This window comes from Artemia franciscana, chromosome 3 (genome assembly GCF_032884065.1).
Source record: "Artemia franciscana chromosome 3, ASM3288406v1, whole genome shotgun sequence".
Classification (NCBI taxonomy): Eukaryota; Metazoa; Arthropoda; class Branchiopoda; order Anostraca; family Artemiidae; genus Artemia; species Artemia franciscana.
The window spans coordinates 2580929-2597794 of NC_088865.1; the positions used below are offsets into that span (position 1 = coordinate 2580929).

The following is a 16866-nucleotide window of genomic DNA, read 5'->3' on the forward strand; positions in this document are numbered from 1 at the left end:
CTGTGTCCCGGTCGTCATTTGTGTCCCGGTGTCCCAGTTTGTAATTTCTCTTTGAGTGTCCCGGTCTGTAATTTCTATTCGAACAATCCCAGTGTCCCGGTCGTCATTTATATATCCCGCCTGTGCCCCCGGCGTCCCCGTTTTAGTTGTGTCCCTGTCTCCCGGTCGTCATTTATATTCCCTGTGTCCCGGTCGTGATTTGTGTCCGCGTGTCCCAGTCTGTAGTTTCTCTTTGAGGTTCCCGGTCGTCATTTATATTCCCCGTGTCCCGGTCGTCATTTGTGTCCCGGTGTCCCGGTATGTAATTTCATCAGTTGACAAACATGACGTCAGTCGACAAACAACTTCATGACGCATACAGCTCAATCCTTATAATTTCGTCAGTCGAAAACATGACGTCAGTCGACACAAAAACATGACGTCACTCGACAGACACACACACGGACAACTTATTTATATATATATATATATATATATATATATATATATATATATATATATATATATATATATATACCTTACACCGCCGAAATACAATCTAAACATACACAGAGCCCTCTCACTGAGGGAAACTTTAATCAACAGCCCCTACCTCTTTCTATTGAGAAAAAAGCAAAGCCCTAAAGGTGGTCGCGCATTAGCTAAGAACGTTTATCCCACCATTTTACATAAGGTCAGTAAGTATATAAACTTATTTCTGGTTGGTGACTTGTTTTTTGCTGATTAATAATATTCAGTTTTACATACTTCAGCTATGAAACACAAGTTTTGATAAAAAGACCCATTGACATTACCCATCTACAGACCACTTGATCGTTTCAAACTATAATACTCTTCTCCACGTGTTTGTAGGAAATAACATCCTTACATATCGTATTTAATCAACACATAGCATGAAACCTTGTATTCTTAATTTAATGTACAACATATAGCATAACATCAATGCATGATTTTTTCATTTGAATTAGCCGCCATTAAGACTATATACAATGCTAAATGAGAATACTAATTTAACGTACGAACTCGTACCAAGAACCTGAAAATGAGATCTGATTGTTTGAATTGGTAAAGCGGAGACTTTCAAAACCATATTTTTAAAAAAACCCAAAAAATGACGATTTTTTTTTTTTTTTTCAAAGACCTCCATAAACAGTTGTGTGATTTTCGGTATAAGCGGGTGTCAAATTTAAAAGTAAGAAACGTGGTAAAAAAATCAGCAGAAAAAATAAGCTAAAACCATATGTTACCCAACAGGTTAAGAAGGTATAGCTTTGCTTTGAAAGTGTAGTTATCTACGGGAATCAACAGATTGGGTAAAATTCTAGTTAATTGACTTCTTGCTATCTCGGAAAGGGTTTAGTTTAGGGTAATGAAACTGACAGGGATGGGTCTACAGGCTAAAGTATGTCCCGGGAAGGTATTTGAAGTACCCACCTCCACTCCTTCTCCCTCTAGAGGGCCCTGAAATTTGCCAACATGACAGGTCTATACCTATTCAAATTTTGACAAAAGAGCATTTTACTTTAATGTTAAGTCACTAGTTGCTTTTTCTCTGTCTTTAGTTCTGAAAATGCAATTCCTATTATTTGAGTAGAATTTTGAGACATATCAATGTTGTTTTTTTTTTCAAAATTTAGGAAATGTATTTGCATATCTTTAAAACTTTATAAAATGGAACTGAGCAAAGTTATGAAGCTGAAAACAATTTTGTTGTACTTCAATTAAGCAGAAGATCTATTTTGCAAGGTTTCACTTTTACAACACACATATTTTTAAAGGTCATCAAAGGTCAGGGCCCTCTAGAGGGAGAATGATAGAGTGGAGTGGAGATAGTTGCTTCAAAATACTTTCCCAGGACACACTTCAGCCTGTAGACCCATCCCTGAAAGTTTCATTTTCCTAGCCTAAACCCTTTCTGAGATGGCAAGAAGTCAATCAACTAGAATTTTACCACAGATTGTTATTGTTCAATTTCTTCCAGACGAGAAATGTTGCCAAATATAGCTAATTGGTTTTGTTTCTTGATATTATTGTTGAATAGACTTACGGTGGGTTCAAGGGAGAAAACAGTTTTTATTTTGAAGATTTAACTTATGGAATCCTATCCGATAGGAAAGTAACAAAAATGCGATACTGCTCTTAAAAAACCTCACAATTTAAAACATAAAAAAAAAATTACAATTTTCAGGGATGAATGTGGCAAAAATAGATCTAGGGGAAAAAATGTCCGGATTTTGATGTTCTTGATACTTAATTATACACATTATAGGTGCAGGTAAAATAATATTATAGGTTGTCAAAATATGGCAAATATATCTATACATATCTATAAACTAAATATAGCTCAACATATCTATGATCTTTACCTTTTGCCATTTACTAAGACAAATGTGTTTAGCAATTGATATTGACTTCCGTTGCTATTTTTTAAATTTCATGATCCAAACACAATATATATATATATATATATATATATATATATATATATATATATATATATATATATATATATATATATATAATAATATAAATAGTCTATTATTTGGCACAACATATGGCAACATGGCAGAGTATGCAAGGACCTCTGGAAGGGTCCTTACATAGCCAGAAAGTGCAATGGGGGGTTGGGGACCAACCATCCTGCGCTTTCGCACACCCTTCCTGCTTACCTTCCCAGATTTCTCCCGGCACCCATTGAGAGCTGGGTCGACTTCTGAGCTTACAGAGTGATAACACTGACCCCCGTCACAGAAACTTAACTCTGAGATATTACATATAAACGGTATAATAAAAGATAATTGGTTTGGCAGACTGTATCAGTACATCTACTTTGTATGTCAATAAAGACAAGTAGATCAAAATAGCAAATACAAGAGCATATCAAGAAATTTTTTTGAGGGAGGGCGATTTACAAAAGAGCATTAAAAAACACATAAAAAAATGTTTATATGCATTTTGTTATGTTTTACGAGCCAGACAAAAACGTTAGAAGGTGGGGGATCAAACCATGAACTCCCGCCCTCCGCTGGATACAGCATCGAGTAAATATCTTTCTAAAATATTTAAATTTACTTTTATCAGATTTATCTTCCTACTTGTCCACCTTTCAAAGTTCAAATCCTTTTTTGGATAAAATCCAAGAAATGACAAAAAATCGGTTGCAATTAAATATAAAATATTCATTTTAGAAACCAATTTAATTTTCGATACAAATTTTACTAATAAGTCCTGTAGTTTTTGTAGACACGCATTTGCAGAACACCAAACAATATTAAGGTATACAAATAAACAAATTTGACAACGTCAAACATTTTCACCAAAATTTTTTGTCACTTTAATAAAAATTATAACAATGGGTTTTGTTTTCACGTCAAAACCTTTTTTTGAGAGTGGGTAGGGAGAGGTGGGGAATGGTCCTTTGAAAATGGTGGTCCCAGAGGATAGTCTCAACTTATTTAAATGTTTTGTTTATTTAAAACATTAGTAACATTTCACCTAAACCGTTCATAGAACTTTCCTGGCCAGATCCTTCCCAGTTTTAAGCCTGAACTCTCCTTTCATAGAGAGAATGATAAAGGATTTGAAATACTAATTTTAAGAGTTTACACAACAGGATTCTGGTTTTCTGGAAAAAGGGAAAAAAATGCAAAGAAAAGAAAAAGAAAATAACTTTTCTGAAAAAGAAAAAAAACTAGCCCATTTTGATTGGTGTTTCCGTCAATGAAATAAGGGGTTAACAGCCTAAAGGAACTTGAAAAACAATATAAAGTACAATTTAGGGGAAACAAAATGATTTGGAAAGCTGAGAATTAAGCAGAATTTTTTTTTATTATTTACATGCCTTCACACACAAGTTGAATAGCCCCTTTAATATAACTTGTGAAAACACGATAAAAAGTATATAATTGTGATTTTAACTGTGAATGTTTCACATAAAAGCAAACATTTAAAATTTCAAAGGGCTATTTACATGTCATTTATACTTCAGAAGTATAAAAAACAGCTGAATTAATATTATTGAAGATTATATAAGAAAAAAGTACGAACTTCGAGTCTTACCAACCAATACAGGAAAAAGTCGATACAAGAGTCAAAAGCTTTCTCTAAGTTCACTGTAAACTCTTATCATCATTGTTAGAAGCTAAATGAGGCGCGGTATTTTTGGCAGAAACAAACACTTGCCCACATATATTAAACATGTACAAGTTTTCTCCACCTTTATGAAGTTTTGCAGAATTCTCACTGGAGAAACACACACCTCCATCATTTATAACAACGTCAACAGAGCCATCTACTTCTTCACTCTTCAAGGAACTTCCATCTTCTTTGGGATCTTGCGATACCTTATCATCTCTGTGAGTAGACACAAAATGAGCTTCAATATATTCAGCTGCAACAAAATCTTGCCCACAAACATTACACATATACAATTTTTCTCGTTCCTTATCTAGTTTCACTGCAGCTTCACTAGAGGAGCACGCTGGCCCATCAGGTGTCATGTTTTTGGCAGTGGTACCAGAGTCATCTACTTCATCAGATTCCAAGGAGCTTTTATCTTCGTTGATATCTTTTGAGCCGTTCAGTTCCTGAGGATTCCGATAGAGAATCGGCCTCCCAGCTTTGTCACAGCAACGACTGTCGATATGAACTTTCGCTCGAACGCTACTATCAAACGTCTTTCCACAAAGTTTACACTTAAAAGGTTTATCAGTTGAGTGTGTGTTCATATGCTGTTTTAATTTATCTTTGAAAGTGTAGCCCTTGCTACATATGGTACAATTGAAGGGCTTAATATTCATATGCCGTCTCATATGCCCATTCAAAGCATCAGTTCTAGCAAAGGCCTTCTGACATATATGACAAGAAAATGGCCTTTCTCCAGTATGGATCTTCACATGTTGATCCAAGCTATATCTACGATTAAACATTCGTTTACAGATAATGCATTCATAAAGACCTTTCCCGGTATGCATTCTCATATGTACGTTGTATCCATATTTAGTGATATAGTCCTTACCACAGATTTCGCAGTGGAAAACGTTTTCAGCTGTTTCTTTTGAATTTAGCTGCCCGTTTTCACGTCGTAAATGTGATTTAACGTGTTTATCTAACCGGGCTTTACGGGCAAATGCCTTACCACACTGATCACGATCACACTTGAAATTCTTCTCACCTGTATGCATCGTCAGGTGAAGATTCAAATGCTGACGACGCAAAAATTTGGCATCACAAAACGTGCAGACATGCCGCTTTTCTTGGGTGTGGATCCGCATGTGGTCAACAAGATATTTTCTACAGGCAAAAAACTTGTTGCACAGGGTACAACAATGCGAGTTCTCTAAGGACCGTGCAGCATTATTATGTTGAGGAGGTGGAACAGCTAACGCGCTTGTAGATGGGGCTTCCAACACCTCTCCATTGACTGGCTCAAGTCCTAAAATTACACAAAGTAAATCTAATTCTATTATTATCCCTACCCTATTTTTCGATTGATCTTAGGATAGCACATGGATTGATGCTCTCTTTGGCAATACAGGGCCAAGGGATTTATTCCCCTGTAGCAAGGTTATTCGAGCAATTGTTGCCAAGATAGTCCAAAAAATTAGGGCCCCCGGGGCGAGGAAGCCCCCCCCCCCTCTTGCGTAGATCCGTGGAGACAGTGCACAGCAATTACAAGAAATTTTTACAAGGACAACTATATCATTTGATTATATGGACGAATAGCATATTAAGATTAATAATAGATCAAGGATGAGAGGTGCAAAGCTTTTTTTAGGATTTGTATTTTTTTTGACAAATCTTATGTTCATAAAATAAGAATGTAAAGTTTTATCCTTTGTATATATCCTTATTTTACTCTTTTTAATCTTTCGTAATTCTTACTGAATTATATTTTCTTGAATTTTCTGTTTGAAAGTTTGTTTTTTATATAATGTTTTAATAATGATATAACAGTACAATGTAATAACATTATAATACTACGCTAAAATAACCTTTTTTTAAGATAATTAAAGATAATTCTATTTTGAGTTCCCAAATTCCTAGCCTAAAATTATCTAAACGAAGCAAAAAAGCAGAGACACAAAAAAAAAAAAAAAAAAAATTCAAAAATTGAACATGAAGGCAACTAAAGAGGAAAATGCTAAAAAATACGCTTGATTTAAAAAAAATGCAATAATAAAAATATAATAAAGCAAATTATAAAACATTTTGAACATCTAAATAATTTTGGATGGCCTTGGAGTACCAGAAAAATTTAAATCAAGCCAAGTTTACTTTGTTTTCGTTTATATCTCGTTTATATTTGTATGTGTAGTTAGTTCATGTTGACTTCAAGTTATTTTTTAATTTAGTAGTGGCCACACCCTCAATATTGATAGTTAACAATAGGCGCAACCCCCAACAGGTCTGAACAAGAATAGTTGGATACATTGTCAACGAACACGACAAATATTAAAAGGCGACTGCTGAAATGAATATTGAAAATGAATATTTTGCATGTATTTATAAGGTGTTATGCGATAGAGAGACCAATAATTTTATTAGAAATTGCATAAATCCAATTTTAGACCTTTATGAATATAAGGCACCACCTGCTGGACTTGTACATGATATTAGATCTGTTGCTGTTTTTAGATTTAGGACAAGTCATGCCAAAACCCGTTCAGTTTTACATAAATAGGGGAGAGTTAGCTCGCCCTTTTGTGATATTTGTAATGAGTATGATGATATTAGGCATATTCTCATGAAGTGCACAAAATATGAAGTACAAAGAAATGTGTTTAGAAGACAAATTATAAAGTATAGTAAAGTAAAGTAGTAGTATAGTAAAGTATAGTATTAGTCCCCTAAGTGGGTCCATAGAAAGACTATGCTTTTGTTGACTAGGTATATAAAGAGTTGTAATCTGTATTACAAATGCTGTAATCTGTTGTAATCTGTATCTCTGATATTTTTTCTTATTATTTTTTTTTTAATGTATGGACTTCTATATTCATTGTATTGATCTTTTCATCTCGTATTTACGTTTCCCTTTATAAAAGTTTTAATTTTAGTAAATATATTAACTTCTGTTTTTCTGTATTGACCTTTTTATTTATTTATTTTTTCTGGTATTTCAGCCTTATTTAAATCTGAGTATGTTTCTTTTCAAAGATATTTTAAGCAATAATAGCAGAATAGAGATGTGATATACATACTAGTGCCAGTGATTTAAGCAAGAACACTCTGTACAACGTCCTAGTGCTCTCCCAAGATATCTCAAGTTTTGACGTGGCCTGTGCCAAAATTTTATTTGTGTGCTTCTCAAAATGACGTGGCTTCATATGCCCAAGTTTTAAAATAGGATCGCACGTATGCGAGCGGTTGATTCACTCAAACGTCAACTAAACAACATGGCGATTGCTTATCAAAAACTTAAAACTCATAAATTCATTATAACGTTTATGTTATGGATATTATTATACATATTATACTTATATTATATATTTTACCCTAGCCTTAACAATATTTAACCTGATTAAATTCATTTTCTAATAGATATTTATACTATATATATATATATATATATATATATATATATATATATATATATATATATATATATATATATATATATATATATATATATATATATATATATATATATATATATATATATATATATATATATATATATATATATATATATATATATATATATATATATATATATATATATATATATATATATATATATATATATATATACTAGCTGTTAGGGTGGCGCTTCGCGCCACCCCAACACCTAGTTGGTGGGGCGCTTCGCGCCCCCCCAAGCCCCCCCGCGCGCGTAAGTCGTTACGCGCCATATTAGTTATGCGCCATTGTAGTTGTGTCCCTGTGTCCCACCTGTGAATATAGATAGATTTATATATGTGTTTCAAACTACGTAAAAATTGCGAATAAACAACATTCTTGGCTTTCCCATTGTCTGTGCATATATAAAGCCGTATGTACTAATAATGACGTCATATGCAAACGCTCTTTTTACAAACAAACAAACATGCATCCACACAACTCGTTTTTATATAGATAGATAGATAGATAGATACAATACAAATTAACTGCGTAAAACTTGCGAATATACAACATTCTTCGCTGTCCAATTGTCGCTGCATATAAATACATTGTCAGGTTTACCGACCCTCGAACATGCAACGTACAATTGTCCATGGGAAAAACAATCAGTATTAAGATCTATACCACATTTTTCTAATGATTGACCTTGAGCTTTGTTAATGGTGATTGCAAATACTAATCGAATTGGGAATTGCAATCTTTTAAATTGAAAAAGCAGATCCGTTGGAATCATGGGAATGCGAGGAATAAGAACAGCCTCACCCTCATAAGGCCCTGTCAAGATTGTGGCCTCTATTAGGTTTTCCATTGTTTTTTTTACGGCAAGTCGCGTGCCATTGCAAAGCTTTGGTCGGTCTATATTTCTTAAAAGTATTATTGGTACGCCTATTTTTAGTTGTAGCACGTGTGGTGGAAACCCTGAAAGATCTATGGAATTTAAAAATTCAGATGGATAATTAACCGCTTCATTTGGTTCCAAAACTGTGTCGACTGACTTGTAAAGGACTGCCTGGTCTCGAATCTTGGTCAAAACAATATTGTTGATTTCGTGGACGTCTATATTTTTGGGTGCGAGAATCGCTCTTTCACTTAGCCATTTATTATTTTTATAATTTTTTAGAATATTCGGAAATACTTTTTCAATCAATTCATTTTTGGACGTCACTAAATTACAGAAATCAGCAGGTAGTTGTATACGTCCTGAAATTGAGTCTACTGGGAGCTTTCCGTTTCCAATTGTCAGCAATTGATCTGAAAATGTTTGACCAGAGTCATCGTTTTGCAATCGGACACGCATATTTGTAGTTAATTTTAATATTTTTACGTGTGCCCATAAATTAGAATTTTTCAGGCAAGCATTCATTCGTCTTCAATGGCTCTGGTGGTGCAGCCAATAGAGGAAGTTTAACTTTTCTTGAGGCGCAACACATTCCCATTGTTTCACCATTGAATTTCAAGGCCTTGCAATAGGGACAAATTTTAGACATTGTCCCGATTTGAACACATCTACTCAAGCTATAATCATCGACTGGGTTGTACCTGAATGCCAGGCGATAACTTTCAGGTTGCTCTGATTCCTCGGCACGCTTTCTTTTCTTACTTTCTCTATCAGCAGCAAGCCTGATTTCTTGCTGTTCTTGTGATTCCTCGGCACGCTTTCTTTTCTTACTTTCTCTATCAGCAGCAAGCCTGATTTCTTGCTGTTCTTGTAATTCCTCGGCACGCCTTCTTTTTTCACTTTCTCTTTCAGCAGCAAGTCTGCTTCCGCGTTGCTCTGGTAGTTCCTCGGCACGCTTTCTGTTCTTTTTTTCTCTATCAGCCTCAAGCCTGTTTCCTTGCTGTTCTTTTGATTCCTCGGCACGCTTTCTGTTCTTTCTTTCTCTATCAGCCTCAAGCCTGTTTCCTTGCTGTTCTTTTGATTCCTCGGCACGCTTTCTGTTCTTTCTTTCTCTATCAGCCTCAAGCCTGTTTCCTTGCTGTTCTTTTGATTCCTCGGCACGCTTTCTTTTCTGACTTTCTCTATCAGCAGCAAGTTTTTTGGCATAGACTCTTTGAGCATCTTCATCGGCTTTTGCCATGGTAAGTTCATCAGTCATTGTAAACTTAAACATTAATAGATTTCTACGTGGACATATGTCTTAAATATCTTGAATGACGTCACCGTCAAAGCAAAAATGACGACAACTAATTTCATGACGTCAGTCAACACAGAAACATGACGTCACCTGATCCACAGACAAACACACAGACAGACAACTTATTTTTATATATATAGATATATATATATATACTAGCTATTGGGGTGGCCCTTCGCACCGCCCCAACACCTAGTTGGAGGGGCGCTTCGCCCCCCAGGCCCCCCCCGAGCGCGTAAGTCGTTACGCGCCATATTAGTTACGCGCCATTGTAGTTGTGTCCCTGTGTACCACCTATGAATATAGATAGATTTATGTATGTGTTTTGAACTACGTAAAACTTTCGAATATACAACATTCTTGGCTTTCCCATTGTCTGTGCATATACAAAGCCTTATGTACTTATAATGACGTCATATGCAAACGCTCTTTTTAAAAACAAACAAACATGCATACACACAACTCGTTTTTATATAGATAGATAGATAGATAGATACAATACAAATTAACTGCGTAAAACTTGCGAATATACAACACTCTTTGCTGTCCAATTGTCGCTGCATATAAATAGATTGTCAGGTTTACCGACCCTCGAACATGCAACGTACAATTGTCCATGGGAAAAACAATCAGTGTTAAGATCTATACCACATTTTTCTAATGATTGACCTTGAGCTTTGTTGATGGTGATTGCAAATGCTAATCGAATTGGGAATTTCAATCTTTTAAATTGAAAAGGCAGATCCATTGGAATTATGGGAATGCGAGGAATAAGAACAGCCTCACCCTCAAAAGGCCCTGTCAAGATTGTGGCCTCTATTACGTTTTCCATTGTTTTTTTTTTTTTTTACGGCGAGTCGCGTGCCATTGTAAAGCTTTGGTGGGTTGATATTTCTTAACAGTATTATTGGTACGCCTATTTTTAGTTGTAGCACGTGTGGTGGAAACCCTGAAAGATCCACGGAATTTAAAAATTCAGATGGATAATTAACCGCCTCATTTGGTTCCAAAACTGTGTCAACTGACTTGTAAAGGACTGCCTGGTCTCGAATCTTGGTTAAAACAATATTGTTGATTTCGTGGACGTCTATATTTCTGGGTACAAGAATCGCTCTTTCACTTAGCCATTTATTATTTTTATAATTGTTTAGAATATTCGGAAATACTTTTTCAATCAATTCATTTTTGGACGTCACTAAATTACAGAATTCAGTAGGTAGTTGTATACGTCCTGAAATTGAGTCTACTGGGAGCTTTCCGTTTCCAATTGCCAGCAATTGATCTGAAAATGTTTGACCACAGTCATCGTTTTGCAATCGGACACGCATATTTGTAGTTAATTTTAATGTTTTTACGTGTGCCCATAAATTAGAATTTTTCAGGCAAGCATTCATTTCGTCTGCAGGGGTTGATCTAGGTATTATACGTAATGTTTGCCTGAAATATCCCGCAATGCCAGAATCAGTTTTATCACAAATGTTTTACCAGTACCTCCTGGCGCATCCAAAAAGAAAATTTCTCCAACGTTGTTATCGACACAATGCACTATCGTATCATAAATGTCTTTTTGTTCCGACGTTAACTTGGAAATGTTATTTTGTACATACGACAATAGATCACTCGTACTGTAACTTTGTTCACGATCCAATTCTACACATGTCGAAACAGCAGCGGTACGATTAGGTGAAGGCATTCCCAAATCCTGAAGAGGTTTGTTTGCCATACACACGCACAAATCTTCTATAATAACTAAAGTGTAGTTATAAATTTCTGATGTAAAATCAAAAGTCATATCTGACGTCTCTAACCGTTTTCGATGGAGAATATCTTCGGACATTTTCGATTTATATTTTCCCCATAACTCTGTAGGAGCTGAAGGAGAGCAAGTTGTTAGTATGATGCCAAACAATGCACGAATTTGACTTGGAGTTGACGTTTCGCACGCGTCATTGATGCAGTTATCCCAGTGTTGGTCATTCTCCAATAAACTCAGAGCTTGGCATGCACTACGGTAAGTGTCATGTATAGTACCATTTACAGTTCTCAAATACTCAAAGGACGTCGGACCGGGTACATTCACCAAAAGCAGGCGTAGAAAGAAGCATTCATGTTGATTGGGGTGAACGGTGTAGAGTCGTCCTATCGTGGTATCTTTGAAGATGGTAGGTTGGCCGTCGACTGACTTACCCTGTTTTCGACGTTCAAACAATTTATTTTTAGTATTCCACGTGTAATACGAAGGCACTTCAGTATACAGCAGTTTTTTTGCAAAAGAATCATTTATGCATAGCAAAAAGAAAGCAGTTAACTTTGTATCCGGTGGATTCAGGGCTTTTTGTTGCACGTTGGATTCCGAAAAATAAACACGTTGACCATTCTGTAAATGTACCGCTAAGTGAACAAAAGCTGGACTACGTTCATGTATCGGAAATGAAAGAATTCGCCAAACAGCTTCATTACTGCTTATGTATCTTCAAGCCTGATATTGTACGATTTCGTCGATATCACTGATTTCGGACTTCAAGCCAAAAACTGCCATGTCACTGCCTTTGTTGACGTATTTACATATGTATTTGATTGCCTTTACGGAGTTACAGTATTCGACGTTTACGTGTGCATTAAATGTTTTGGTAATAATGGGGAATATGGAACAACCCACTGGTTATCTACTTCGATGGTCGTACCGTTAAGCTTCTTTATTATTGCTGTTTTACCGCCATCTTCAGTAGATCTTCTTCTATATTGTGGGTAACCATCATTGCCAGTAATTGTGTTGGGTACTAAAAGTCGAGGATATTGCTTTGTGCACCTTCCTTTGGCCATGCATGGTGAATTTTCGTTCAGTGCACCGCAAGGTCCATGTATCATATTTTTTACAACAATATCATATAACCCCTTATCGACATTTTCATCAGGTATTTCAGCGGAAATCACATCATCAATTTCGTTAGAAGTAATTTTATAATGTAGCCAGATTAGTATATGTGCGTGTGGCAATCCTTGTTTTTGCCATTCCACTGAGTACATCCAGCATCGCACTGACCCAGGTTACTCTTGTGATTCCTCGGCAGGCTTTCTTTTGGTGATTTCTCTTAGAGACACAAGCCTAATTTCACGCTGTTGTTGTGATTCCTCGGCACGCTTTTTTTTCTTACTTTCTCTATCAGCCGCAAGCCTGTTTTCTTGCTGTTCTTGTGATTCCTCGGCAAGCTTTCTTTTTTCACTTTCTCTTTTAGCAGCAAGTCTGGATTCGTGTTGCTCTGGTAGTTCCTCGGCACGCTTTCTGTTCTTACTTTCTCTATCAGCCGCAAGCCTGTTTTCTTGCTGTTCTTGTGATTCATCGGCACGCTTTCTTTTCTTACTTTCTCTATCAGCAGCAAGTTTTTTGGCATAGACACTTTGAGCAGCTTCCTCGGCTGTTGTCATTGTAGGTTCTTCAGTCATTTTACAATTAAACATTTTTCCGTGAACGAATGTCTTAAATACCTTTAATGACGTCATCGTCATAACAAACATGACGACAACTAACTTCATGACGACATAACATGATGACATGACGTCACTCGACAGACACACAGACAACTTATTTTTATATATATAGATAGATACGTCAGTTGACAAACATGACGTCAGTCGACACACAAACATGACGTCAGTAGACAGAAACACAGACAAACAACTTATTGTTATATATATATACTAGCTGTTGGGGTGGCGCTTCGCGCCACTCAAACACCTAGTTGGTGGGGGCGCTTCGCGCCCCCCCCCCAAGCCCCCCCGCGCGTAAGTCGTTACGCACCATATTAGTTACGCGCCATTGTAGTTGTGTCCCTGTGTCCCACCTGTGAATATATATATATATATATATATATATATATATATATATATATATATATATATATATATATATATATATATATATATATATATATATATATATATATATATATATATATATATATATATATATATATATGTTTTTAACTACGTAAAACTTGCGAATATACAACATTCTTCGCTGTCCCATTGTCTGTACATATAAATAGACTGTCAGGTTTCCCGACTCTTGAACATGCAACATATAATTGTCCATGAGAAAAACAATCCGTATTCAGATCTATACCTCATTATTCTAATGATTGCCCTTGAGCTTTGTTGATGGTGATTGCTAATCAAACATTCCCTGTGTCCCCATCGTCATTTATATATCCCCCTGTGCCCCCCGGCGTCCCTGTTGTAGTTGTGTCCCTGTGTCCCAGTCGTCACTTATAGTCGACAAACATGACGTCAGTCGACACACACGTCCAAGTCGTCATTTGTGTCCCGGTGTCCCAGTCTGTATTTTCTCTTTGAGTGTCCCGGTCGTCATTTATATTCCCTGTGTCCTGGTCTGTATATACATTCGTTTTTGAATCGGTATAAGATTAAATATTTTTTTTTCCTTTTTTTTAGTTTTTTTTTTTGGTTTTTACCTATTTTTTAGCTTTTTATTTTTTTTCTTTTTAGTTTTTTTTTATAGTTTTACACCGGGACACAAGGAATATAAATGACGCCCGGGAAACACTCAAAGAGAAATCACAGACTGGGACACCGGGACACAAATGACGAGCGAGACACAGGGAATATAAATGACGACCGGGACACAGGGACACAACTACAACGGGGACACCGGGGGGCACAGGGGGATATATAAATGATGACGGCGACACAGGGAATGGTCGATTAGCAATCACCATCAACAAAGCTCAAGGGCAATCATTAGAATCATGAGGTATAGATCTGAGTACGGATTGTTTTCCCATGGACCATTATATGTTGCATGTTCAAGAGTCGGTAAACCTGACAATCTATTTATATGCACAGACAATGGGACAGCAAAGAATGTTGTATATTCGCAAGTTTTACGTAGTTAAAAACATATATCTATATATATATAAATATATATATATATATAAATATATATATATATATATATATATATATATATATATATATATATATATATATATATATATATATATATATATATATATATATATATATATATTAATTAAATTATACAACATATGTTATCATAAATACTATACAGACCCAAGCATTTGACTTTTTGGTGTTGTTTTATTCAGTGCCTCTTTACTCTTATAGATGAACCTCAAAAGCTTGATCAAATTGGTAGTTAAAAATAAAGCTAGTTTATTAAATAATGCGATTAAAATTAAAGAGTGCGGTGCGATTTGAGAATAATTCATACAAACAAACTATGTAAGTACATACTAACAATGAGTATAAATTAGCTATCCGGTTGAAGAGTTAGCAGCTCCTTAATTGGAGTAGGATTCCTTTCCCACAGTTCTCTTCGGGATGATAGTAGCATTGGGATGGTATAAGCATAAGTTGTAAAAGTAAAATAAGGGATGATAGTAGATCTAATTACAATATATATATATGATGAATATATATATATGTATGAATATATATACATATGAAAGTTCAACTCCTATAGTTACAAATTCTCAGACCATGTTGGCTAAGCACGAAATAACGAGAAAATGTAAAGAAGAGAAAAAAAACGAAGATAATCATAGTCAGTGACAAAAGAGAAAAGTTTCGGTTGGGATCATCCACACACAGGAATTAGAAATAGAAGTAAAACTCCAAAGGACAACATAAAAAGACAAGCCTTAAAAGCAAGGACATCTTTTAGTGTTTCTTTAGACGGACGAATTACAATGACATCATACACGTATGAAGTCATATATGATGACTTAACAAGTATAAATGACTTATTTAGTCATGTATGACATTAATGTCGTTTTTTTACAGTCCAGATGCTAGCCCAAATTATGTGGATTTTAATGAATGTTTATTTTGGAGTCTTCAATTAGAATCAAATTGCTCCCAAACATGACAGGAACACAAAAACAAACCACGCTGAACAGGTCTGCTAAGAACTTTTTTTCCGATATCTCGACTTATACAGAATAGATTCTGCAGTTAATCGTGATAATATTTTTTTTTTTGAAAAGTTAAATGTATTGATTGCGGGTAAACGAGAAGCCAATTGTTTTTATTTTTCTCATGAAAAGTGCTCTAAAATACTTTCTGAAGTGGTTTCTTCTAAAATTAACTGCAACGTACTTTTGGATTACTACTACTACTACTACTACTACTTTTCGATTACAGGCGATTAAGACGTTTTGACGTATAAATATTGCGATCCGATTTGTTAATCGTTTCGACATTATAATATTGCGGTCAGACAATGGTAGAGAATTCAATCAAATCATATACAAAATTTGCGATATGAATTTTTTTTTATTACTATTACTTTCTTTTCCCATTAAAAATGTATTGTGTGTTTTACGTTCTAATTCATTTTTCTCAGAAAGATTGACAAAAAGTATATCACGACTGAATTACGGAGAAGAAAATATAAGTCTCAGATACGCTCAACATTCACCATTAGTACAAGGTGAATGTTGACATTCACCAAAGAAAGTCAGAAATAAGGACATTTAACAAATATTTTGGACATCACCAAGTGACTATGTTTTTGTTAACATTCACCGGAGAAAGTCAGAAATAAGGATATTTAACAAACATTTTGGACATCACCAAGTGACCATGTTTTTGCTGACATTCACCAGAGAAAGTCAGAAATAAGGATATTTAACAAACATTTTGGGCACCACCAAGTGATTCTATGTTTTTGTTAACATTCACCGGAGAAAGTCAGAAATAAGGATATTTAACAAACATTTTGGGCACCACCAAGTGATTCTATGTTTTTGTTAACATTCACCGGAGAAAGTCAGAAATAAGGATATTTAACAAACATTTTGGACATCACCAAGTGACTATGTTTTTGTTGACATTCACCGGAGAAAGTCAGAAATAAGGATATTTAACAAACATTTTGGACATCACCAAGTGACCATGTTTTTGCTGACATTCACCGGAGAAAGTCAGTAATAAGGATATTTAACAAACATTTTGGGCACCACCAAGTGATTCTATGTTTTTGTTAACATTCACCGGAGAAAGTCAGAAATAAGGATATTTAACAAACATTTTGGGCACCACCAAGTGATTCTATGTTTTTGTTAACATT

General features: G+C 35.2%; 1 protein-coding gene across 2 annotated transcripts in view; it reads right to left on the reverse strand.

Moving 5' to 3' along the window:
• Nucleotides 1-889: 889 nt before the first annotated feature.
• The window catches only part of LOC136024746 (zinc finger protein 845-like), a 37584-nt gene continuing 21607 nt past the window's right edge, over nt 890-16866 (reverse strand). For both annotated transcript variants that reach the window (XM_065700191.1, XM_065700192.1), the window contains exon 4: nt 890-5434. In XM_065700191.1, the coding sequence (XP_065556263.1) occupies nt 4110-5434 (1325 nt within the window). In that variant the 3' untranslated portion in view covers nt 890-4109. The remainder of the gene's footprint in view (nt 5435-16866) is intronic.